Raw genomic sequence first — 26,081 nt, forward strand, 5'->3', positions numbered from 1 at the left:
CAGGATTATTACAAAATAAAAGTGAAAATGAAGAGAAATTGTATAAGTTCTGAACCTGGCATACAGTGTAGGATTCTGTGTGTCAGTCTACAGCTACATTGTCTGCTGGGTTTCAGGCCTGTACTCACACACTCTTCTATTTGTATTATTCTAAATAACTACATGTACTGTGTGTGGGTGTGAATGACGACATGAACCAATGAAAAAAGGATAATTTGACAACTTTGTGTTTATTGACTCATCATAAAACATTCTTCAAACAATAAAACAATTTTAAATGTCCGTTTCTGTACAATGCTTGCTAAGCAATTTTATTTATATATAGAAAATGTAAGAGGAGTCGTGTTAAAATGACAAAACTCCTTCAAATTTAATGGCAGGTACTCTGGGAAAAAATAACAGCATTCCATCGACAATTTTTTTTTCCAAGCAATAAATATGTATTTATAAATAGTGTAAATTTACATCAAGATTAGAAACAAAACAAAAAAAATCACAAATTAAACTTTATTCCATAAGTCTATGTGCAACCCATTTTCTTTGTGACTTGGCTAGTAAGTTTTTTTTTTCTAGTTATTTCCTTTTTTTTACCTAAGAAACAAACAAAACGTCGTAGTTTGAAAAGAACGAGACAGAGATAAAACATAAAAGCTGTATAAAAAAAATTTAAAAAAAGGAAGAGAGAGAAAGAAAAGAGAGAAATCACCTAAACTCTTCACATTACAAATTTTTTTGGGGAGATTTTGCTGTCCAAAGAGTCTCTGAATTACCATCTATACCGTAGAAAAAGACCAGTTCGGCTAGTGCTCGTTAGGAGGGAAGAAACAAAGAGAATTCAGGGGAAATCTATAAATCAAATCCAACATTTCATCCTGTTACCAGAATGGAAAAAGAGAGAGAAAGAGAAGGAGGGAGAAAGGTTGTCAAGTCAGTAGTCTTTTATGGGTGGTGTTGCCAGTTGTGTCAGTGAACAAGTATCTACAAAACATTTTTATCACGCCTTAAAGAATCCCGACCCCCCCTGTTCCCAACCCTTTTTGATTAAGTCCTCCAGTAAAACAGGGCAGAACTATTGTCATTAGAGGGGGCAGGCGGGGAGGGGGAGACAAGTCCTGTTTAGCGAGCTCGGCGGCGCCCCCCTCTGGAAGGGCCGGGCCCCAGCACTTTGAAAAACAGGTTGCATAGACAGACACACTCAGCCTCCAGCCGTCGCTATGGAGACCAGCCATATGGGAAGGGCGGTGGAGAGGGCGGGGGGGGGGAGACGGCCTTGGCTTTCCTGAATATCAGAAATGGTCCGTGTATGAAGATGTTTGTTTTGTTCCATTTTTTTTCTTTTTATTCGTTTATTTATTTAACACAAGTTCCTGTGCATGGGCGTCGCGGCTCCGCAGCAGAAGAAGAAAGAGGCGTCGCCTAATGTCAAGATGAAGATGAATGAAGAGGAGGGGCCTGGGCGGGAAAATGATACGAGAATTAGTCATTGAATGCATCACAGGCCTCTGGGGTCAACAGGTCAAGCACCACAGACACAAAATAAGACCTATGTCGTTTAGCATGTTGAAGTTGTACTGCAGATATATTTGGCTTTATATGTATAAAAAACTACTGTCACTGGATGCTTGATAATCAATAAAGCACCTAACACCTTTCTTTAAACTATTTATTGTATTATAAATTGAATATTAACCAGTCAACAAACTTTTTTATTATATATAAACATCCCTGACTCTTTGTTTGGGGCGTAAGCTAAAAGCATATATAGGAAACCATGTGCCGTTAAATGCCAATAGAGTCCGACCAATATGGATTTTTGGGGGCGATGAGATATGAGGGAGTAAAAGAAAATTTATTGATGTGGTTTCAGCCAAAATAAATATATTATAAAAAATTGGCAATGATTCCTCAGAAGTAAGTTTGATAGTTTCCAGTTTAACCATAAACTTTATATCAAATAACTGTGAATCAACAGAAAACACAAATAAAACCAAATATACAGAACCTGGAATAAGAAAATATATATTTTCCACATAAAATGTAAACATAAATGCACATCATTGTTCTGTCAAATAGGTGAAAAGCTCATATTCACAGACATATTGGTCGGGCTTCAATTTTCCACCTCTAAGATAACGTGAATGGGACTGAAATGAAAAGACCATGAGCACTGGTAAAAGTTTGTGCTGTCAAAGTTGGACGAGTTCGGAAAAGATCTGTTCTCGTTCCCGCACTCTGAGAGAAGTCCAGCTCTCCTTCACTCTGCCGAGCGACTTACTAATGTGAACTGGTCGTAGACCTGCATCAGGTCGTCCATCCGGTGCATCTCCAGCACCACAAAGTCGTCCAGTGTCGCGCTGCCCTTCCTGGCGCAGTCCTGGCAGTGGACCACGTGCTGCTTCTTGGAGAGGAGCTCGCGGCGCACAAACAGCAGGTCGAACACCTCCACCTGCAGAGAATGCACACGATCCATTTAGTGAAAAACACCCGCTGCATCGTTCCTTCAGCTGGAGAAGTGTGCGTGAGGATGGACAGCAGGCACGGACTGCACAGGATGATGTCATGCACAGACAGATCCTGGAGCTGCTGCACAGACAGTGAGTAATGGAACGATTGCTACGACACAATAACAGCAGATGTTAAACGGAGACGTTTCTGCTCGACAGCCGAGAGCCCTGTACTCAAATCTAAAACCATTAGCATTAGCGAGCTCAAAAGAAGTCGGCCCTCGGTGCAATGTCACTGAAGCAAGCAAACCGTCATTGTGTTGTTGGGCATGTTAGCGGGAGCGAGCACATGGCGAGACATTCAGATCAAAACGAGTGTGAGCGATGTGAGATCCGGTGCGCTCCACTGACCTCGCAGATGGTGCAGTAGTGAGCCGATTCGTCCCTGGTCCTCGACTTCAGGACGGTCTCCTTGCCCGTCGACACCAAGGCTTCCTTCACGCTCTGGCACTGCTTCAGCGTCCGCAGCAAGCAGTACCTGCCACGAGACCACACGGGAGGTTAGAAAAAGACCGTACAAAATTCAAACAATCGCCAAAAGTGCTAAATGTGACGGATCCTGAGACTCACTTGATCATCTCAAACAGCTTGTGGTCGGACACTTTGATGTTGCGAGCCATGTTCCAGGAGAGGTGCACCATGGGAACCATCGACTTGACGCTCTGGAGCTTGTTCCACTCGTAGCGCTCCACCGCCAGCTTGTACTGGTGAGCTGCAAACACAGAGAGCGTTACGACCAAAAGCTGGGATGCACCGATTAATACGGAAACGTTCAAAACAACAATTTTCAAAAAAGGGCAAATAATTAGCTAAGACACATTTTAAAAATCACAGGAAAGGTCACAACATGAGTGATAAGTCCTGGTTGGTGGATAAATACAGAAACTTTCCCACTGGTGCATAACCAGATGTTCCTTTTCTCGTCTTAAAATGCTAAAAGATTGTCTAAGTGTTTCCTGTATCTGCAGCATTGACCGATATCCCATGATGCAATGCGCGTACCCGTGAGAGGTCCCACGTTCCACGCGATGTTGTTGCACCAGCCGATGGCCTGCACCCAGTGCACGGTGCCGGTGTTGAGCCACACCAGGTCGCCCGGCCGCTGGATGAACCGGTACACGGGCACGTCGGCCTCGTACAGGTCCTCCAGGTTGGGCCACCACGAGCCCATCAGGAAGTTGATGTTGTTCCTGCAGGTGAGGGGGAGAGAGAGAATTGTGATGGATGCATGAAAGAAAGAGGGGAAAGGAGAAAGAAAGGAGAGAAGATCATCTTACTTTTCACAGAAGTTGCTCATCACTCCCCAGTAAGGCTCGGGCACAGCGAACCACTCACAGTCTCCGGGTCCGATGTTGATGTTGACTGCACAGAAGTTGTTGTGCTCTTGGTGACCTGGAGGGACAGACGTGGAAACTCTTCACTGAGCGAAGCTACACATCAAAACTGACCGAAGCAAAAACCCTCTGAAGAAATAAGCACTGACCTGCTATCCTGCTCCCGGGGACCTTCATGTAGAGCTGCACCGTGTTCATGCCCAGGATGGTGTGACCCACGTGGCTCAGCAGGTTCCCGGCGGATACGACCCGAGCGAAGGCCGGGAGTTTGCTGAGCTCCTGGAGCTGCTGCTTCCACCTGGTGGAGGAAGAAGATGAGGAGATTGTGAATTCAGGCTTTTAATTGTAAAATAATCAGAGTCAAGAGCAGGAGGAAATCCACACTCACTTCCTTTCGTCCGACACATCGATGTTGGTTCCGAACTTGATGTGCTTTAAGGGTCCTCTTCTTTTGCGTGCAACACTGTTGATACACAGGAATATAAAATTAACCACAGTTTAGTCTGGTCACCCTCAAGAAAAGGGGGAAGTAGCAGAAGCTGTTCGGCGAAAAAGGTGCCAAACATTATGACATAGCGTCTGAACTGTAATTACTAGGGTGGAGGCTCACATGCTGGATATTGTCTTGCTTTTAAAACCATTCCTCGAACAATTCAGCCAAACCAAACCAAAGTAGTGGTGCAAATAAAACATTTAAAGGTCTGGAGCTTTTGAAAGGAGAAAACAGATCCAAACGTGACGTACCTCTCTGCTGATGCTGGCTCTGCGTCCGAGGGTTCTTTCAGTGCCTTCTTCTCATTCTCCTCCTGAAAACAAACAGGAAGAGTTTCATCAGATTTCCGTCGGTCTCTCTGATCCTGAATATGGTTCTTTAAAGTGAACTCCAGGGGGCGTAGTTGAAAGCGAAACTCACCCGCAGGGATTCCTGGAAGGAGGCAGCCTGATACTGGGCGTATTTGGCGATAGTGGTGTGGGCGCGGGCGCTTTCGCAGCGCCACATTTTCTTGGTGCCGGCCGGGTCCCAGTTCTCGTCGGCGGGCTGCGAGAGCTGAGTCCAGACCTCCACCAGGTGCTCGGGGTTGGCCTCCACCAGCGTCTTTGTGGAGAACAGACCCAGGTCTGCAGGGAAATGGCAGAGACGGCTTTGTTAACATTATTTAATCACGTCTGTGACCATAGATGAAGACAAGTGGGATACCATTTGGTCCCTTGCTAAAAAGATTTCAATTTGCACTCGGGCTAGAGCAATACAAATTAAGATTTTACACAGATTACATATTTCCCCTCACCGCAGGTCTTTCTTCAACCGCTCTCTCTCCCCTCTGTGTCTCAAGTGTAAAACTGATGTGGGAACTTTAACTCATTGTTTCTGGTCTTGCTATAAACTTCAAAGATATTGGGCTGAAGTTATAAGTGAAATAGAGAGAATTTTTCATATTAATATAGGAATGGACCCCATATCACTGATTCTAGGTCTCCCAAGTGACTGTTTGAAAACAGCAGTCAACAAAAGATTGTGTAATATTTTAACATTTGCAGCTAGGAAAAATATTCTTGTGCAGTGGATTAGTGACAAGGTTCCTTCTGTCTGTGGTTGGCGCAAAATAATTTTTGAATTGATCCCTTTAGAATATCTCACCAACATCATACATCACAGTGTAGATCAGTTCTACAGAGTGTGGCGCCCATTTTTGGATTATATCGGTCCAGACCTTTCTTCCACCCTACTAAAAGGACTGCTGTGGACTTGAATGACATTCGTGCACTGTGAGATTCATCACCTCTTGTATCATGCCATATGTTTATCCTTTATGTAAGAGCTGTCACGTATGTTTTGTGCTTGTTTTGTTTTGTGTCTAGTTTTGTAGACACTGTTTGTTTGTTGAATAGAAACAAAAAAACTGCAATAAAAACAATGAAAAAAACAAAAAAAACATAATTTAATCACAAAACAGGATGATTATGCAGCGTTTCATTTTGATAAACAATGTATTTACCCAGTTTGAGAGCTCCAGCCAGTCCTCTGATGACAGTGACGGGGTTGGAGGGGTTTGTGCAGAACTGGTGCAGAGGAGGGAAGAAAGCATCCCTCTTGTTCTCCAGCTGGTCGGGCAGAAATCAGACAGTTAACATACATACAGCCTACATCCATCTTAAGACTTGCATCCGTCCACTGGGTCCCACTCACATAGATGCTGGGTGTGGGGGGGTTGAGCTTGTCTTTGGGCAGGACTGGCGAGGGCGGAGGGGGCAGCCGGGGCGGGGGGCACTTGTCGAGGAGGATGCTGCTGTTGGAGAGGCCGTTCTTCCCCAGGTTTCTGCACAGAGGAGGAGGTTTTCAGTCGTGGCAAGAAAACAATACATCAGTAAAATAATTAGACTCACACCTCAGATCTCATGTATTTAATCCTGTATGTGCAGAGTGTAAATGTCACGTGTAACTAATCAAATGTTAAACTGCAAACAAACAGAGCTGAAACCATTCAAATGTGTTGGGAATAATATCTGCATGGCAACAGGGCTGCCCAGTCGCCTTCGGTGTTGTTTACGGTTACATAATATTTTTTCCACCATTCCTGCAGTTACGCCGCTAATCCACCGGGAGGAGATCTCTTCAAAAGGAAAAGAGACGCACAGTTCGACAGCTGCATGTCCTCATTTGCACCGACTGTAAATACAAGTCGGTGCCACACTTGACTTCATGTGTAAATAATTTTTGGAAAACATGGAAGAAACACATCAAACAAGGCTGCTTTCTTTTTGGTATTTAAAGTAAAAACAGCATTTTTAGCAGCTTCAATTTACTATATTCAAATGTTGTGACGCTTCATAATAATAAGAACGGATTCATACATCCATTACTGATGATCACGACCACTTGCATCAGCAGGAAGCTACACAGTAAAGAGGCGGAGCTGTCTCACCTGCAGGCCTTCAGCACGTCGGTGGAGCTCGGGTAGATGGAGACCGAAGACGACGATGACGAGCTGTGACCATGTGGGGGCGTGGCCTTCAGACCCGTGACGGCGGGCGGCTCCGCCTTCTGCGGGCTCTGGGAGTCCTCGGAGATTCCCCCTTTGCCGTTACCGTTCACGGCCGGTGCAGCAGATGTGGTGGTGGTGGCGGTGGCGGTGGCAGGACTGTGGACGCCAGTCTGGGTGTGTTCTGAGGATTTGGGCGAGGGCGTGGCCGTGGACATGGCGGAGATGGGCGAGGAGGCGGCCGAGCTGCCCTGCGCGTGGGGGGTGGAGGGCAGGACGGCCGGGTGGATGTTGTTGACCTTCTTGTGGGGGTCGGGCGTGGCGGACGCTGCGGACACAGTCCCGTCTGACGACCCCTCGCCCACATCGGGTCCCTTCCCCCCCGCCAGCAGGGCAGAAAGTCTCAGATTGTCTGCGCTAAGGCTCGGCTTCTCGCCGCCTTCTGCCACCGTGCCGCCCTCCCCCGAGTGGACATGATTGGCGAGGCCGTCCGCCTGTGCCTTCTTGCCCTCGGCCGACGGCAGCGGCGATGGCGTCTTGCCCTCTGTGCCCCCGTTGCCGAGGGACGCGGTCGCCGTGGCGAGGGCGGCTGTGGTGTTGCTATCTTTGGTAGCGGACGCACCGGGTGCTGCTCCACCTGAGGTAGAGGAGTGCGGGAGGGAGGGAGGGGATGGGAGGTGGTTGTGAGGCGGCTGCCGTGGCGATGGGGCGTTAGTGGAATGTCCAACCTGATTGTTGGGGTGCACAGGGGCAGTGGAGTTGGGGGTCTGCGAGTGAGAGGGGGGCCCGTCACTGTTGGAGCCCATCGCATGTGGAATAGACCCTCTCTGAAGCCCCTGGAGGAGGAAGACAGCAACTGTTCAGACCGGCAGGAAAACATAGAGCTGGGGCAACGGGTCGTTAATAAAGTTGCAAACATATAGACAATAATCAATACACCTAATGACTATTATAACTCTCCATTAACCGTCTATAATTATAAGGAGCATAAAGTACGAGTTAAGGACTCCACCCTTTGTTCCTTTTCTATTTTTAAATCTGTTACGATCATAGTCTGCGTCAGAGACTGAGGATGTTGTGTTATGTCTCACCTGAGAGGTGTTTAGGTGCAGGCCCTGGTGCGGCGCGGCGTCCTGTGGTTGCGTGCTTGTGCAGGTGTGAGGTAGCAGTGTTGGCTCGCCGCTGCCGGCAGGTTGCAGGTAAGGCACGTCTCCGTTGGGCCCCGTGTCCGTCGGCCCCGGCTGATTATTACTACTACTGTTACTACTCTTACTGGTGTCGCCCACGGGGAGGGGGTCCGAGGGCCCCAGCGTCCCGGGGCCCATGGGCCCGTTGGCCAGCAGCTGCGGCGGGCACAGGGGCCGGTGGGGTCCCAGGTGGGGCCGGAGGCTGGGGCTGGGGGAGGGGAGGGAGTTGGAGGTGGGGCCGTTGGGGAGAGAGGGACGCACCGGACCTCCTGAGGCGTTCTGTCTCATCTGCAAAAGAGAACATAATGATCAGAACAACACATCTTTAATTGAGTCACCGGTCATCGTCTGAACCTTTTTTATTTACACATTACTTGCCCAAACATGACTGAGTCACATCTGAAAACGACTGTCAGTGTTTAGACTCCTCGGAATTAGTGACAGTAATTATTCTAACAATCTTTAGCTTTTTTTGGAATCACGACCTGTGTGCCAGTGCATTACGTTTTCCCTATTATAAGCATAGACCTTCTTGCCTATATGTTCTTTACGCGGAATCTACATTTTTGACGTGTTAAACGGATTTTTTTGTGTGTGTCGTCCACGAAAATGGTTCATATGAGTTATTTGGTCTTTGACTCGAGTCTGACGTGTGTGTTGCTTGTTCACCTGGTGCTGGTGCTGCTGCATCATGGCGAGCTGAGCCTCCAGCTGCTCCAGCATTTGAAGCTGCGGTGGCTTCAAGTTGCCGCTGTTACTCCGCAACTGTTCCAGCACCTGAAGGACAGACGGGGACAAACCCCCCCCATTAACTCAGGCGAGAGTGGAAAATGGATGCGGCCTCGGCTGAGACGACTTTAAATACAATAATAGAAAAACACCAAGTTGCCAACCTGTAATTTCTGTGGGGAGAGGTACCAGTTGGGAACTGGCTGTGCTGGATTACTGGCCCATAATTCACCCTGGAGATAGAAAAGACAGTTTAGGTTGAATCCAGGACACAGGCTTCAAAATACATGGGTGTAACTCTGCATGTTATGAGAGTTAAAGACGCAAATGGATTTACCTTCGAAGGGCTGGAGGCTCTCCTCCTCTTGGCCGGGCAGGACTGGTCCTCCACTTGGCCCAGCGCGCCCAGGTGAGGGGGCAGAGACTGACCCGAGCCCCCTCCCTCTGCACTGTGATTGGGCTTACAAGCCTGGAGGGAAAGGGGTGGCGGAGGCGCAGGCAAAATGGGAAACAAAAGGAGGACATAAAGGCCACAGAAACCGGGAGGATGGATGGATTAGAGAAAAAAGGAAATTGGGTGTGGAATTAATGAAAAAATAAGATGCAGGGAGGATGGGGGATGGGGAGGGGGGTAAAAAGCAATAATGCGTTGTTTTATTTATCAAGGAGTAAAGCGGCAAAAGGGGGGGGGAGGAGGTGCAAAAAAAAAGCAGGGGATGGAGAGAGGAAGAGAGAAAAAAAGGACAGCGATATTGTCATTGTGTGCTGGCGCATAAACAAACAAGCAGGACACGTGGAGCAAAACATTCCTGCGGATCTGAAGGTGTTGCTTCATAGGGCAGCGGCAGCCCCGGGGGGGTTGCTCCTGTTAAAGAGGAATGCTGGTGGAAATTTACCACTAGCGCTTCTCATCAACACCCGCAGCGCTCGCAGTTCTCACCGAGACTCTTCACAGGGATTCGGTGCTTTTCATTTTCGGAGAGTGTGAAGGCGAATTGCAGCCGTTTGAGCAAAAACTCCCAAAAGGATTCACAACACACTCCACACACTGCAGAGCCTTACCGTGACCTCGGAGGGAGTCCATGAGCCAGATGTGACTGATCGGAAATGTAGTTTCACAAAAACGTTTCAGATTTTCTCTTTTTCGGAACAAGAATGTCGGGAAAATATGCACGGAAAATGTGTCTTGCATTAGAGAAACAAAAAAATGCAATAATTGGCAAGTGCTTTCTTATATATTAAGTCGAATTTTCACATCTGTCACATCTGACCCATTTAAACTCCATCCATCTGTTAACCTCCCGACTCCATTCACACTGGAATAGGTCTCACAGTGAATTGACTCTCACCAAGTCAAAGCTGCTACAAGTCCACATATTCCAATGCCCACGGGTCAATAGCACAACAAGGATCACGCACACACACACACACACACATTGGACACAACAGAACCACTCGCATCTACTGTATGATGAGCGTGGATGAATGAAGTGGTGATGGGGGGACACTAGGGGGCGTTGCTGAGGGGGCGTTGTGAGCAGCTGCGGGACATCTAAGGTCAACTACTGGGGAGGAGGGAGGAGGGGGGGGGGGAGGAAGATGGGACAGAGCCAGTGGGAAGCCTGGGCGCACGCCACGCCAGCACGACCTCACCAATCACACCGGGGCGCGGGTCAAAAGCCACAAGGGGGGGAAAAAAAAAAAAAACGGGCCCAAAACGTTGCTGAGAATTAGAATCGCGGCCACTTGACTTTGAATTAAAGCACTTTGATCTCTTCACAGAGGCAATTTCTCCCAAAGCAGATTAAGAGCAAAACAGTGTGGCCCAGGTTCAACAAGTTCGCCTCCTAATGTGGGATTTGTCCGTGAACCGCAGGGGGGGTAATCCGGAATACCACACTGGATTAAAAGCAGGATTGATTGAGGGAGAAATTGAATGTGGAGGGGTGGGAGGGAAACCAGCAGAAGTGCTTTGAATTTATCCTATTTTTTAATTTTATTTATTTGAGCGTGATGGGTGAAGCCGAGTGACTGGTGCGCTGAGGAGAAGAGAGGGGGGAGGGGGGGGTGCAGGGGTGGGTAACACTTGGCCGGACACGCCTCCGACGCCTTAAAGCTGCCGCGGACAAACTGCGGTCGCCGATTGAAACAGAAACTGAGCGGTGACGGTGACGTCAGCGGTCATGTTGCGGTCGTGAGCCGTTTTTTTTCTGTGCACGTTCTTTAGCCATGTGTGTGTGTGTGTGGGGGGGGGGGGGGCGTGGCGCTCAAGTGTTACCCGTGCGTGTGTGCAACAGTGCATGCTCTGGTGTTTGACCTGCAGGTATGTCTGTGTGTACATTACGATTATGTGGCTCGAGTGTGCACTCGGTCAAAAGGGAGGGAGGGAGGGAGGGACGGGAGAGGGAAGGGTCGGGTGAGGGAGGGGGGGGGGGGTGTAGGTTGCTCTATCTGGTCTCTCACCTGCTGTGGTGCACTGCTCAGGCCTCCCTGCCTGGAGGTTAGCTCGGCTGGGATTGGCAGACTCCATGCCTCCTCAATAAGAGGGAGCATTTTACTTTTACCCTGTAGGCTACTGAGCTGGGGGTTACTCAACTGAGCCTAGGGGAATGGAGAACGACGTGAAAAAACAAAAAAAAATAATAAAACACAAGGCTTTTCTTTTTAAAAAAAAATAAAAAGGAAAAAGGAAACGATGACCTCAAAACAAGGAAATGATCAGCAATGGTAAAAGGTAGAGGTTACAACACAAGTGAGGCTGCGATGTGTAAACTTGTGTCCTGGCTGGCTGATGATACCTGGGTCATGTACAGCATCCACCACACAAGGAGGTAGTGCTAACCTGGATGACATTCAGCAACAAGTGAAATCCCAAACACAGTAAGAGGTCCATTAAAACAAGCAGGTGCCTTAATGCCACCAGCTTGTTTTAACGTAATAACTGGTGGAAATGCAACATTCCTTCATGCATATGTAAAGGAAACATGACAGTTTGGACAAAAATAGAGATGAGTAACTTAACACATGAGGTATGGGGATTGTTTGAACCCCGGGTTGTTAATCTGATAAATTACTACTATAATTCCCCAAGAGGGCAACACAAGACTTGACAGTTAAGAATGTGAGATAATAAAGCCCAAGGGGGAAAAAATATAGAAATGCACCAGACACCTCGTGGATTTTTGAGCCATGAAATCAATTTGATTTCAGTTCCCTGGATGATTCGATAAGACTCATTCAGCCCAGTTGTGGCCTGACAGGGGATGTTAACAAAGAACAGGAGAAAGGCCGGAGGGTGCGATGGTGGAAACCACATTCTTTCCTCCCAACGCTGGTGGAAGTGGAGTTTTGGGGGTTTAGGAAGGTTCAGGAAGGGAAGCGGAGGAAGCCAGCGCCTGCTTTAGGTCACGTTTCAGTTGTGTTATTAAGTCAGTGGTCAGTCGTCGTTTCTATCTGCAGTTTGTGGCATTCGCTGATTATCGTCCACACAATCTATGTAAGAAATCTCGAGGTGATTTAAGGGGGAGAAGAATAATGGATGTCCCGAAGTGATCAAGGCGTTTTTTTCACTTTCAGCCAGCGGTTGAAATGAATGATACGACAGAGTGCATCAGTTAAAAACCACTGATGCTCATCTCTCGACACTTTCACATAAAATAAGTGACTATAAACAATAGTATAAGAAACCTGTTTTAGCGGTTTTACTGCCTCAGGCCATATAAATCAACGTCGCTACTTTCAATTAACGAAATCTACGCTGGCGGTTTGTGTAGAGAGCAAAGTGACGACAGCCGTTTTGCTTAAAAACAAAGTCACTTTGCATCTATTTCAGCCAAATCTTGCCATCTGTACAATTCTGTTATTGGTAGACAGGTGCACCTCGGCTTCATATATGGGATTATCAGACTGCGGCTGCATCCAAACAGCCGCCTCCTGATCTAAATCCCTCTCTCCACCCACCTGCAGGCATTTGATGCGGTGGGTGAGCGCGGTGGTGTTGGTGCAGCCCTTGCTGCGGGTGGCGTTGATGTAGCACTTGATGGCGTCGTGCGGCTGGTTGCACGACTCGTACAGCGTGCCCAGGTCCATCCAGGCGGCGGCGTGGCTGTGGTCCAGCTGCACGGCGCAGATGTAGGCCTGGAGGGCGTCCATGGGCTGGTTCTGCTGCTGGTACAACACCCTGAGGAGGGGGGGGGGGGTTTGTGGGAGGGAAATGTAAGAGTAGGGAGGGGGGGGGGGGGACAATCGGGTGGGAGGAGCAATGGGGAAAAAAGATTGAAACGGGAGAAATCGGGAGATTGGAGGTAGGTTGAATGGACAGATTGAAAAGAAAAATGTGAGGATTTAGGTCATTTCAAAATATCCATTGAGTTGACGACAGGGCCCGAGTCAGTCCAGCCTACATGATGCTTACCCTATAGAGCACCAGGTGTCGGCACTGGCCTCGGTTTTGTCTATGGATTGCCGATAGGAGATGAAGGCGTCCTGGACCTTCCCAATACTAGAGTAGCACCTGCAGGAGACACGGGCGGTGAGGGTTGTGTCTAATATAAATATAATAAATTAAAGAAAACTCGTTCTTTTTCTATTTCTGACGAAGAAGTTTGAATATTAACGAGCATGTTTTTCGCGACGTACCTGCCAAGGAAGTACCAGGACTGTCCAGAGTTGGGGTCGGCCTCCAGAGATTTCTGCAGACACTGGATGGCATAGCTGTCCCTTGTGGACCTTTCCCCGAGCTGCTCCACCGTGTGATGCATCCAGCCTAGGAAAGGTCAAATGAAGAAGTCGCTTTAAGACAAAGAGGAGTTTTCAACACTTCAATCGAAATGTGTATCAATGTCGGGCTTAATCTCTAAGGACTTCGACAAACTCAGTTTCACAGGAAGAGGAAGTTTCCCAAAAGGATCTGCATAACGGCTGTTTTCACTTACCAAGCTGCTGCAGGGTAGTGGCCTTCACCTGTGCAGGAAGATCCTCCGTTTGCAGGAGGCTCTCGTAGGCCTCCTTTGCAGCCCGGTATCTCTTCTGGACGTGGGGGAATGGAGAGGGATGGAAGAGGGGATGTTAAAAGGAAAAGGAGTGGGTTTAGCAGAAAGGGGGGGAAAGAGGGGAGAAAACACAAAAATTTGAAAAGAGGTAAAGTTGTTTATACCATCAACAATTCAGGTTCAGGCCGTCCCCACGATGTAGTTTTGGGTTTAAATATGTTTAAATCCGTAAGCCTGAGACTTCCAGTGCAGTGTTGTGTTTTGATTTTTTTTTTTAAAACAACAACCGCGAGTCGTGAAGCGCCGCTACTCCCAAAGCTGCTGAGCACTACTGTACCTCTCCACTGAAACCGAAATAAAGCGAGAGCGACCACCAGCATACAAAAGAGGGGGGGGAGAGACAGACTTTCTTGTTTCCGTGGCAACTCCGTCGATCGGCTGAGAGTAATCTCCTATCCCCTCCCGCGTACCACCCACTCATGCAAGCACCCGGCTCCCTCCTCAATTTGTCACCAGCAGGTTCGAGATACATATAAAAACAAGGCTATCCCCAGAATTTCGTGGAGCCTGTGATTTAAGAGTGCTGGTTGGGTTACCAGGCACAAGCTCGGCACTGGGCAATAAATCAGCATGCAGCACTTCACGCTCACAATCACAAGTGACAGAAATAAAAACCAATGACTTGTGTCCTTGGGAGCAAACGCAACTGAGGGAAGGTTAAAGAAAAGAGCAAGCACTTACCTGAATCTCATACAAATGAGCAATGTGGAACTGGACTGTGAAAGACAAGAAGTGGAAACATGTTAGTTAAGGTATTTCAGCTTTCACTAAAAAAAAGGTTTCCCCCACCCCAAGTCTTTGTAAAGTAATGCTGCCTTGTTAGTAAATAGGTGTCGGAAACCCGAGGTCTCCCTGTCCACGTTAAGTGTAACAGACCAGATAGAGGTAGCTGTGCTCCTGGCAGCACCTTCCTTTGTCTGGAGCGCTGCAGTGTCTGATCTAAGCTGCTTGAGTGACTCTCAGCAGATGGAGAGAGAGAGAGAGAGAAAAAGGGAGAGGAGGGAGAGAGAGGGGGAGAAGAAAGACAGGGGCTGCCCTTCCTAAGTGTGTGTGTGTGTGTTAGAGAGAACAGGAATGAGGAGGGGGGGGGACAGTAAGGCAAAGGCAAACAGCAAGAGGCTGGGCAAAAAAAATGGATATTGCTGTCGCCAAGGTAACAGGTACCGTGGCGGGAGAGATGAGAAGGCGGCGGCATATCAAATAATACCAGACTGAACCGCGGCAGCTGGACATGATCTCAGGCCCGGGACACGCCGCCTGGGTAACGTGGTTTTTATTTTTATTTTTTTTTTCCGGCACACAGTCCCAAGATTAAAGACGTGATTAAAGTGGATATACACGGAAGTCCAACAAATACAAACAGCGCAAGATCCATATCTCAGACACTGTTGCCATGAATCATCAAGGAATTAACGCTTGTCTAAAAAAACATAAGCGTTGACAAACTGTATATATATTTCTACCTTTGTGGAGACTCAACTTCCAACCTGATGAAACTCCACATGTAAACAATGCTTTGTGACGGTCCTATGAAGGTCATTCAGGACAGCAGCAGTAATCTAACGACACGACTTTACCCAAATTTTTTCCCTTTTTTAAGATGGAAACGGTCAAACCCACAAATCATAGAAAAAGACGGTAAAAACTCAATAAAACATTAAAAATAGCAGACGCTTCTGTTTCTGCATTAAATTATACGCTTCCCGTCAATGACAACTACTTATGTTGCTGCACTGCTGCCACTGGCTCACCACACGCTGTGCATTGGCAAATCAATGAACATTTTTTTAAACTTTGGCCACATTTATTTAAAAGGAAAGTCTGGTCCCACCGGTTTCTTCACAACCTGCAGAAGACTCACGATCGCACAGTCATTTGGATAAATGATTAATCTGGTGCTCATTTGTGTACAAAACAAATAAATGTGGTGAGAGCACACAGCCCCGATGGGATCCACCAGGTCCATATTCAATTTGTGTGAAAGAATGTGGTTTAAATCAATTAAAAGCAGAAGAAAAGTCAATAAAAAGCAAATGCCCAACGTTCTCCCTTCCCATCCTTACCCTGTAGGCAAAGGGACCTACCATGTCATCTGTGTTTTCCATTAATTACTCAAGACTGTAGCAGCCCGACATAGTATAATTAGTTCTGCCACGGTTTCATAATGAACCAAAAAGGTTCTTTTACACACTCATAATAAACTAAGGTCGGTAGCTTTGGCTTTTTCCGAGGTTGATTCATTGTTGAGCCGTGCAGCGCTTGTTGCCTCACGTCTATATCAAACAGTCCTGCTCCCAGCAGAGCTGTAATTCTCCCCAAAATCTTTCCAGTGGAATTAAAATTCCAGGCTACGGTGCGCGTACGCCAGTGTTGAGGCACCGACGTTGAATATTGCAGCCGCACTTAAGTACAATGAGGTTGGTTGAGGGGGAGGGCAGACATACTGGAAACAACGCGCCACTTCTACGATAGTGAGAACAAACAGATCACCTCGGGCCACTAGCCCCTCACCGCAGTGTGTCAGCGACAGAAGCCAATAGTCACAATGATCATCATCAGATTCATAGCTTGACATAAAACTGACATCTTTCTTACGCACCATCAACTTCATTTGCATCTATTCATATCACAATAAATAAGGTAATGTACATGTAATGCATGTAAGGGGGAAAATACATTAAAAAAAACATACTAATCATATTTTTCTACATATTTTATTAAAAGTCTAAGTCATTAATATACACATACAAAACAAAAAGGTAGGGCTTACTTTCAGCTTTGGACAAAGTGCAGGGGTTGGAGTCAATCAAAGCCAGCTGAAAATGCTGCCAGAGAAAAATGGGTAGAAATCAGTAATAAGCAGAATTCTAGGGAATCATCACAATGGGTTCAATAAGTATTATTCTCAATGCTTGTTAGAGAATGTGTGTTTATAGGAGCTCATATTAGGATACGTTGGGTGTGACCAACCTTTAGGCTTGACTCGTAGTCTGTGTTGACTTTGAACATGAGACCCAGCCGGAGGTGGATCTCCTTGGCCCGGGAGAACCCTGGGTCTATGTACAGCACCTCCTGGAATGCTTTGATCGCCCTGCAGGAGGCATGAAGAAGGGATGAAGAGGAGGAGGGAGGAGGGAATTTAAAAAGGAAATCATTTGACAAGAAGACAAACAGTAGGACTTGGTTGCTCCAGTGTAAATCTAGTCTATTTGTTCCCTTGTTTCTGGTGGTGGAGGAACCAAACAATAGGTGTTCACACAACCAGAGCTGCAGCACATTCTGCTGGTCAGACGCTCGGCGCTCATTCAAGTCACGCTGCTTGTGCGCCATCTTGAACTGAATACTAAAGATGTTCGGTAACAGAGAGAAGCTCATTTCTTATAAGCTTGTCTCAGTCGTCGAAATCAACAAAATCTTGATTTTCTAAATGCTACAAGAAAAAAAACATGTATGGATGAACATCTTCCCCCTTACGCTGTTCAAGTGTCCAGAGGTTCACGCTGACTGATTGTTAGTCAGTTATTAGTCACACAGATTATTGTTATTTCAGCCAGAGCGCAGTCCTCCTCTCTGGTTGTGGGGTTACCATGGAAACTACATACTGTAGGACAGCATCACTCAATGGCAGTTTTTTTTTTTTCAGCTCATGGCAGCACATGCATTTACACACGATGTACATCTGAACAAGACATCACTCTTTAACAGACTCGAGTTGCCACTGTGTGTAATTTGCCTTCTGCAAAGTTGAATTATGTATTTAGTAACAGGTTCATCTTTACAATTTGCATAAAAAAGGCTGTTGACATTAATGTATGTCCCACCCTAAATTACCACGGACTCCTCTGAGCGAGAACAGTTTTTATTCAAATGAAATTAAAAAAGGGAAGCTGGTACTCACCACTGAAAGGCATTATAGTGGAAGTAGACCATTCCCAGGCCATACAGAAAGGCAGCATTCTGGGTGAAGTGGGATAAAGGTGCAAGGTCATTAATACATGACATAAAAACAGATTAGATCCACAATGTTCAGGAAATATAACTAAAGTGAAGCTCAAAATGTTTAAAATATAAATGATATGTATTCTATACAAGAAGTACATTTCTAGCCCTTCTGTCTAAACCCAAAGTGTGGATTCAACCTTCATTACGTCATCATGTCTTCCATACTCCATTTGTCCTTGTTAACACAATACATACATATTTATATACAGTAACATTGTGGCCACTTATACCAACAATGAGAATTCAATCTCACCGCAAAGTGTCACGTTACCAGGGAAAAGTTCAAAATGACTCTGACATGAAACCCAAAACCGCACCTTGCCCCGGCATCGAAACCAATCGAGACCATACGTGCTTCCTGTGTGTGAGCGAATGCATGTGTGGGAGAGAGAGCAAAACTGCATGTGTGTGTGTAAATGAGTGTGAGAGACGTGTGCATCTTACCTTCCAGTAGTCTGACTGTAAACTGTAGTACCTCTGGTATGCCGATAATGCTGCAATTAAAAGAGGAGAGGGGGAAGCTGAGAATTAAGGCAAACTAGGAAACGATTGTGAGCAGTCGGCGTTTACGTCGAGCTGTAACGGAGCCAGCTGCATGTTGGCAGACGCTTTTGCTGCGTATGCATGGAAAATGTTGCTATTAGATACACGTAAAATCAATTAAGTTTGAATTAAAGTACAAATTAAAGTTAAAATCTGAGATTAGATGCTCAGAAATCTGTTCTAAGCCAGTTTGTAAAACCAGCAACACGCGAGGATCGGACGATTACACAAACTACTGAAGAGGAGATCACTCACCTTTCGGATAATCCTCCAAGAGGAGGTTGAAGTGGCCGAGCTGGCAGAATACCTCCGGCTCCACTTTCCCCTCGGCCTTGAGGATGAGCGAATCGTAGCAGCGGACAGCCTGAAACGGACAGAACGGGTCAGACGTGCATGGCGCTCGAGAGGAAAAGCATGTCAACATCCACGCCTCTATTATGCAAAGACAAGGAGCACGTGGCGGAGAAAGCGAGGGAGGAAAATCACAGAGGGGACTGGCGGACACAGAAACTTTTCAAAGTCACAGCACGGCTGACGTCAGCTTCCTAACTCTGGGCCAAGTGGACTCAAATTCTGTTCAGCAGATAAATATCAGCCCCAACTTACTGGAATGAAGTCTGCTGCCGATAAGGCTGCTTGAGGCCTTTTTATTTTTAAACTTCTTATATTACAGATTTTCCTGTGCTGATAAAGAGGTACAACAGCAGCTGGAGACTTTGGACGCTACAAGATCTATGCATGCAAATTAACTAAAAGCAGAACTGCTATACGTGGTGCGAACGCATTGCTGTTTTTCTCCACACATGCATTTAACCACCATCTAATCCGAGTGCATTCTCCAAGCCTCCACGGAGAGACATGCATCATCATTTATCACCACTGACACAGCAGAGAAGTTATTGCAAAGTCATTAAGCCTGAAGGGAAATTTGTTCTGTACATTTGATCACTGCATGGGAACAGGAACAGCTACAGAGCAGCGCCTGGGGAACATTCCCCCATTTCATGTCAGTAACACATTCAAAAATTCAAACGCAGAGATCTCAAGTCTCAAACACGATATTCTTACTTTGGGAATTCACCGAGAGTTAAAGCAGGTAATCAGCAGAAACATCACTCGTGTAGGACCACACACACATGTTGAGTACTAATCATGATGTTTAAGCCGGTTTTATGGCATCAAATTACTACATTTCCACCATAGCAGGATTCACCCTCTGCACTCAACATCCGATTAAACCATCAACCAAGAACATTGATTTACAGAAAGTGCACTACCACAAGCATAATTTTTGTTGGGGCATGGGACCTTGCCAGTTGACCTGGTAGCATTATATATTCTTTCTTAAAATGCCCATGTGCCATAAGGTGATGGCAGGATAAGTAGATGGCTACGTGCTGTTTTCTAGTTATGCGGTGAAAATGAGATGCCGTCGACAGCCCGAGCCCACAGTAGCAGACCCGAGCTGTGAAATGAACCCAACCATATTGTCCACATCCTTTCCCCTCCCAAGGCAAACCCACACGATTTGACCTCCCTGGCACATGACCAGTCTCTGGTGCCACGCTGAGATCGCATCAAAGATAACTCAGCTGGTCTCCCAATGCCGGGCGCCGTTCGGCCATTCAAAGCCAAGGAGAAGTGTAGATTGACGCACACAAAGGCCGACTGTTGGTCCTTGGTGCCGTCTCATCATCTATGATAGAGACAAGTTGTTCCTCTTCAGACATGAGGATGTAGATTCTGCACTCGGACGACTCTTAAGAACACAGATGTTCACTCAGCCACACAAGCAAGTGGCTGACAGCCGTCCTCATTCATGAGCGCAGAACCGCTTCACTCAGTGGCAGCAGGTTGTGTATTCACCAATGGTTAAAAGAAAAGACAACAGTGTTGGCTTTTGATTTACAGGAGAGCGTCAGAGTTTTACTGTTGTTTTACCTCTTTCCCATAAAGATGTGTCGTACGTGATTAGTTCCTATCGTGCTTCTATCACATTCATTCCAATCTCGGGAAGGCGCACCATCTCATTACGGAATAAGAGACCACATTAGATACGGCTCCATGAAATCCCTGTTTACTTTCTGTAAATTGCTGCTGTGCCAAAGAGCAGTGATCGCGCTGAGCAAAGGGTTTTCAACGGAGGGCCAATCGGCTAAAGACGTATTATTCTCAGAGTAAAACCTGCAACGTGTGGATGAAGTATTCTGCTGCACGTGGACACAGTTCAAGGGCCAAATCTCAAGGGAAAGCACTGAGATCACAGATACAAGTCACCACACACGGGTCAATCAGGGTAAAATAAGATAACATCAAAGTTATTTTGGTCTGATTATCTGACGAGGTGAGGAAAACTCCAGTAAGTCATGATTCCCGATTGTTAAAAACCTATGTAATGTTTCCAGGAGATACAATTTGGATTTTCCAAGTCTATCGATCGTCTGAGATGAAGAATAAACTTAAATTGGAAGTAATATCACTTCGAATTCATGGACAAACCAACAACATGAGGCTGCCAAACTGACGGGTGATACGCCCTTAACTTAGTAAAGGCATTATCTTATCAACCATGCATTCACACATACCATGATGCAGCTGTATCTAGTTCTTGTCTTGGCTAACACTTCCAACCATTTCTACACTACCTTGAAAGAGGATGTCTAGTAAACATTGTGTCACAAGCGTCTTCTGTGTGAAAACCAGCACGCCCTTTCAGACACAGACTAAAACAAACAATGTTAACACTATTGTTATCAGCAATTACACCACAACGAATACGAGTTGGGAACTGGGTCAAACACAATAACGGGACAGAGACGGAATTACACGAGAATGTGAAAACAAAAGATAGGTAGCATTGGTGATTTGACAACATGTGCCTTAACAACTGTTTAATATATATATTGGATTTTTAAAGAAGTTTTGCATCTTTGTGATGATGTACTTTTATTTTTTGATTATGTTATTCACTGAGTTAATCATACACTACCGTAAATAGCTGCAACACGCAGTAAAGATGCTCAATGTGGAACCAATAAAGTCAGTGAAAGCTGTCCAAGTTTCAACATTTTATTTTAAGAGTGATAAAAGTCGATACAGGTCAGTGATATGTTGACCATCATCCAATCAGCTGCTTAGTTTGCAGACAGCGCCATTAACCTATCCAAACATTTTAAATCACTCCGATCAAATACAACAGGATTATCACTCATCACACAACAGTAGGCGGTGTGGCTGCTGCTGTCGGATCTATTAGCTTTCATGCACCAGGCGTGTGTGAGCCTTGACTGATTTCAAACTAGGTGTGTGCTCATTCTGCAACATAGTACAAATAAATAGACCATGACACATCCAGCAACATTATGCATTTAACTCCTCTGCCCTGGGTGCATGCCTATGAGTCAACCGGCATGCTAAGTGGCTGTTTGCAAATATTATTACTTAAGATAAACTGTATTAAACCCTACGGGAAAACAAGTCCTCTGCAAAAAACGCCTCTCTTAACTATTCCTGCACAGAGGTCGGCCGCAGCAAAGTGTACAGCCAGTGCCTTCATCAAGGGCAGTGCACGTACAGTCCTAACTACAGTGCATGTCTTTAAGCACTGCCTTCCCAGCCTGGGGGAAACACGTGCGCTCTTCCGGCTGAAGTAAGGATTCAAATCCAAAGATTCCTGCCGCAACCGTCGGAGGAACGTTATCAACAATGCTGACACACCTTGATAATCAAACTCAAGAGTGCACCCACGTTCAAAGCGTATCTTCCGCCGGAGTTGTTCTAAGTTTACGTCACTGCAATCTAGTCACTGGTGGTGATACAGTGACCTAGTTCTGTCAGCGATGTCGATCCCAGGGTTAGCTGCATCTGCACCGAGCAACAGTGAGGAGACCACTGAGAACAGGGCAGTCACTCAAAACTAATGGGGGCGATGAGCAGAAATTAATCCATTAAACGCATTAATCATACAGTTGATCAATTTAACTTGTTTTTAAACAACTCAGCAGATTCAACACGAATCTTTCCCAGATGCAGAATGGGGGGAGACGGGGATTGAACCACCGACCTTCCAGCTAGTGGGCGACCTGCTCTACCTCCTGAGCCACAGTCGACCCAAAGAAACAAACCAGAGCTTATACAGAGCAAACAATCAATTATGATCACAGAGTATATGAATTTTGTCATGATGACGTCCAGAATCTGCATCATATAGCGAAATAATGTTTTCACTTTTGCAACCAATGCCATTAGAGGCCCTATCTACAGCTTATTTAGATGAACCAATCATTTCTCATTGTACGGCACTAATGATGTCATGATGAAAGCAGGAAAATCTGTAGCATTTCCTGGTTGCCCATGCAGAGTGTGCCTCACCGCTCTGATGCTTTTTATTTGTTTTCACAGCCCAAGAAACTATTAAGATTCAATGTCTCCCAAATGCATTACGTGTGACAGACAGAAACTCACACACTAATATATTTGTCCAAAGCTATTGTCTTAACCACCAGCATTTTCCACAATGTGTAATACTTTGTTTTTATGTCATTTGATAGTCTGTTATCAGTTTGGTTGTGATGCAATTTTCCTACTTTTCTGCTGCTTGCAATGGATGAGACATATTTCCTCTCAGTCTTTAAACCAGAGTCCTTGTTAATGCGATGCAAGGTCCATCATTGTGGCTCAGGAAGGTAAAGCAGCTTGTCCACCAACCAGAGGGTTGATGGTTCAAACCCGGTCTCCCCTGATCTGAACAGATACTAAACCCCAAATTACCCACGGAGTGTTTAAAATCTCGTAAATCTGTGTTTACTTCTCTGTGTGTGTCACTTTGAGCTGTAACAACACATTAGTTACTCAACTGTGGTTATATCCACTTCAAACACAAAGTTATAACACAGACTGGAAAAGACTGCGCTCTGTGTGCATCCGTCAACATTTGCTGACGTACTTGAGTTGTTTAGGGTCAGCCCTGTGCAGATGACTGCAACATTTTCCCCTCACGGGATGGGTTCTGGTTTGGTATGACCATGCGCGGTGGACAAACGGAACACACACACACACACATGCTGAGACTGATGTAATGGTGTAGACCTGGGTTTGCTCGTACCAGGGTGAACAAGTGTGGGAATATGACATGAAAACGTGACAATGACAAACCATAACAACCACAGCCATCCGCAACAAATCCATTGCATAAGGCACAAAATAACACACCAAGGGGGAGCATGTTTTTTTGAATGGATCACACAGGCTACGACAAAAAACACACCTTTTACATACAACCAGGCTGTTTAAAGATGGATGGTGAGCACTTGAGCACAATTGCTAAGCAAAGCATTTAAAAACACTTTAAAGCTTGTTAAACAACCCATTGCATCATTGCTGTTTGCAAATAGAATTAGAAGCTATGCACGTTGATGAGCCTGCTCCGCTTTGAAATTAGGAAGTGCCAGTTTTTTCCTCTCCTGTGCAGCCGAGGCCCGGACGAGGAGCTGCACTTCCTGGGTGTCCCACACCACCTAGCGAGCGGATCCGTGGCTGATCCCCCCCCTCAAAACCTCCAGCTGTCAAGAGCACCATCGAGATAAATCCCCCCACAAGTGGGGCTTTTGCTCTTTGTTAGCCCGGCTCTGCGATGACCACAGGTAGAGCTGTTTAACACGTAGGGAGCACATGCAGACGCAAATGACGACTGTAAACAAAGGATCCCGACGCCACCTTAGTGCTTGAGGGGATCACATCTGTGCAAAGAGCTGGGATCATGTATGGGGCATTAACACAACACTTCAGCGACACACACAGCGGCGTGTTCACATCAAATCGGGGGCTACTGCCATCGGTGTCACTCCGCCGTGTCCCGCCATCTTGGACAGGCAGCCAGCCATTAACGTTACTTGTAACGTTTGTCAACTCGTTCCACACAGACTCCGGATCGACCCCCCGGGCACAGTGGACCAATGCAGTGTCACGAAAACAACACAAAACACAATGCAACACAACACGAAGCAATGCAACAACACACGGGGTGTAGCTAACCTCGCGTAATCAGGGCTAAAGCTGCCTCTGGTGCACAGGGGGAGACGGCTGCTAGGTTCACGTTACTTCCACATACGTTATGGCCCCTTAGGAATACATGTGTGTAAAATGTGACATGTGTGAGTGTAATAGCTGCTACACAACAACCCAATGGCGACGTACAACTTTCAGAGTGCAGTGTTTGCAGCGATCGGTGTGCTACACAAAACCGTGACGATGTTGTGTTGTTGGTGGGTGCAACTGCAAGCACACATGGATAGGTTGTGTGGAATAGCCAGCCAGCTAACAAGGGAGGGGGGGGTAGCCTCGGGATTATAACGATATGTGGGTGCTAACAGTGTAACAGAAGGACAGGGGCTAGGTGGGCTAGCTGCAGGTGCAGGGTCGCCGATCATCGGATGAGCTGCAGCTAACTAGCCAGCTAGCTCCCAGGCTAGCTGAGGGGCTAGCTGGCCTCGGTATCTTTAGCGAGAGGGCCACTCGCGATCACCCTGGCTCGCCGGCTTAGAGAGCAGATTCCCCGGCGTGCATGCGGCCGGGAGGCTGGAGGAAGCACCGGGGCGATCGGCGAGTAAAACAACATCCAGTTAGATTCGCTACCTTCATCAACAGGGCCTTCGTTCTGGCGCCATCTTCATGAAGCTTCTGAAATCCAAACAGTGAGCTGCAAACAAGAAGACAACACAGGCGGCTCAGTATCGGGGGCAGAGGGGGGGGGACGGGGACATTCTGGACACGCTACGGGAGCAAAACAATTTAATTTCAGTCGTGGGAGTGCACGGCGCGGCTGTCCCGACCTGTCGATCCCGGCCAAGCGGTCCCTCTCCGGGGCTGTCAGTGTCGGGAAGTCCTCCTCGGTTTCACTCGCTTTTCCCGCCGCCATTTTCTTTCCCTCATCACCAGCAGAAGAAGCCGAGCCGAGAGTCCGGGCGGCGGCGGCGGCGGCAGCGAGGGACACGCCGCACGACTGCATGGGAGGACGGTCAAAGAGGACGAACCGCGGGGGACAAAACGAAGGAAAACTTTTCTCCCAGGATGAGAAGAAGCGAGTCGATGTAGTGAATCCTGTGGGGGGGGGGGGGACAGACTTGCTCTCCGGGTGGCTCCTCACACGTCACATCATCACAAACTCATCCTCCGCCGCAGTTTGAACCGAATAACTAGTTCCCGGGCGGGAGGATTTCGCAATAAAAAACGCGTTTCGGCCGCGGAGATAAAAGTTGTTATAATTGTGTCACCTAAGCGAACCCACGCGCCGCTGTGGCCACGCCCTCTCCCCCCCTCCTCGGCCAATGGGAGCAGCCGCGTCCCACCACATGACTCCCCCTCTGCTATATCATTCTTTTATCTCAAATATTCACATTCTCCTCTGCAAAATAACTCGTTTATCAAAAAATTATTTAAAAAAAAGTTTATTAAAAATCATCACTTGCACGAACCTGTTTGCAAAGTTCCAAAGCACCCCCCCCCCCACAGGAAAGCATCATTTCCACACAGTGAAATAAACTCAAAAATAAAAATATATCCAACACTTTTTCCATGTCGCTTTCTAGTGAAACGCTCCCTCTGCAGCTAAAGCTCGTAGCATTTTTTTATTTCAATACATTATTTTCAGCTATAAAGTTGCTATAATTGCAAAAGATCAAAGCATTTGTAACTGACGTGGCAGGGCATCATCGCGTGGGCGTGGCCTCGCATTGTCAACATCCTGGTGCGG

At 46.7% G+C, this 26,081-nt stretch overlaps 1 protein-coding gene across 2 annotated transcripts; it reads right to left on the bottom strand.

Annotated features, from left to right (window-relative positions):
• Positions 1–233: 233 nt before the first annotated feature.
• Positions 234–25,583, bottom strand: LOC132996483 (lysine-specific demethylase 6A-like). Of its 2 annotated transcripts, XM_061066769.1 has the most exons (30): positions 25,162–25,583; positions 24,965–25,028; positions 18,587–18,695; positions 18,233–18,282; positions 17,685–17,743; positions 16,757–16,877; positions 16,557–16,611; positions 14,468–14,502; positions 13,670–13,763; positions 13,374–13,500; positions 13,150–13,248; positions 12,696–12,915; positions 11,199–11,336; positions 9,073–9,204; positions 8,900–8,968; positions 8,676–8,783; positions 7,911–8,294; positions 6,763–7,655; positions 6,027–6,156; positions 5,836–5,941; positions 4,752–4,957; positions 4,583–4,644; positions 4,227–4,301; positions 3,988–4,136; positions 3,782–3,896; positions 3,507–3,694; positions 3,075–3,216; positions 2,856–2,982; positions 2,276–2,446; positions 234–1,452 (listed from the first exon to the last, which is right to left on the bottom strand). In XM_061066769.1, the coding sequence occupies exons 1-30, from the start codon at positions 25,335–25,337 to the stop codon at positions 1,423–1,425; spliced, it is 4,434 nt and encodes a 1,477-aa protein (XP_060922752.1). In that variant the 5' UTR covers positions 25,338–25,583; the 3' UTR covers positions 234–1,422. The 2 variants fall into 2 exon arrangements, with proteins under 2 accessions (XP_060922752.1, XP_060922753.1); XM_061066770.1 differs by lacking the exon at positions 11,199–11,336.
• Positions 25,584–26,081: the final 498 nt, after the last annotated feature.

The sequence above is a fragment of the Limanda limanda genome, chromosome 23 (assembly GCF_963576545.1).
Source record: "Limanda limanda chromosome 23, fLimLim1.1, whole genome shotgun sequence".
Taxonomy (NCBI): Eukaryota; Metazoa; Chordata; class Actinopteri; order Pleuronectiformes; family Pleuronectidae; genus Limanda; species Limanda limanda.

What these genes read in the sequence shown, in the direction of transcription:
- LOC132996483 (XM_061066769.1), bottom strand. Translation starts at nt 25,337, where the DNA reads ATGCAGTCGTGCGGCGTGTCCCTCGCTGCCGCCGCCGCCGCCGCCCGG. An exon ending in TGCACCTAAACACCTCTCAG is followed by an intron (nt 7,656 to 7,910) that starts GTGAGACATAAC and finishes TTCCTCCTCCAG; the next exon opens with GGGCTTCAGAGAGGGTCTAT. An exon ending in AAGCTGTTTGAGATGATCAA is followed by an intron (nt 2,983 to 3,074) that starts GTGAGTCTCAGG and finishes GTCTCGTGGCAG; the next exon opens with GTACTGCTTGCTGCGGACGC.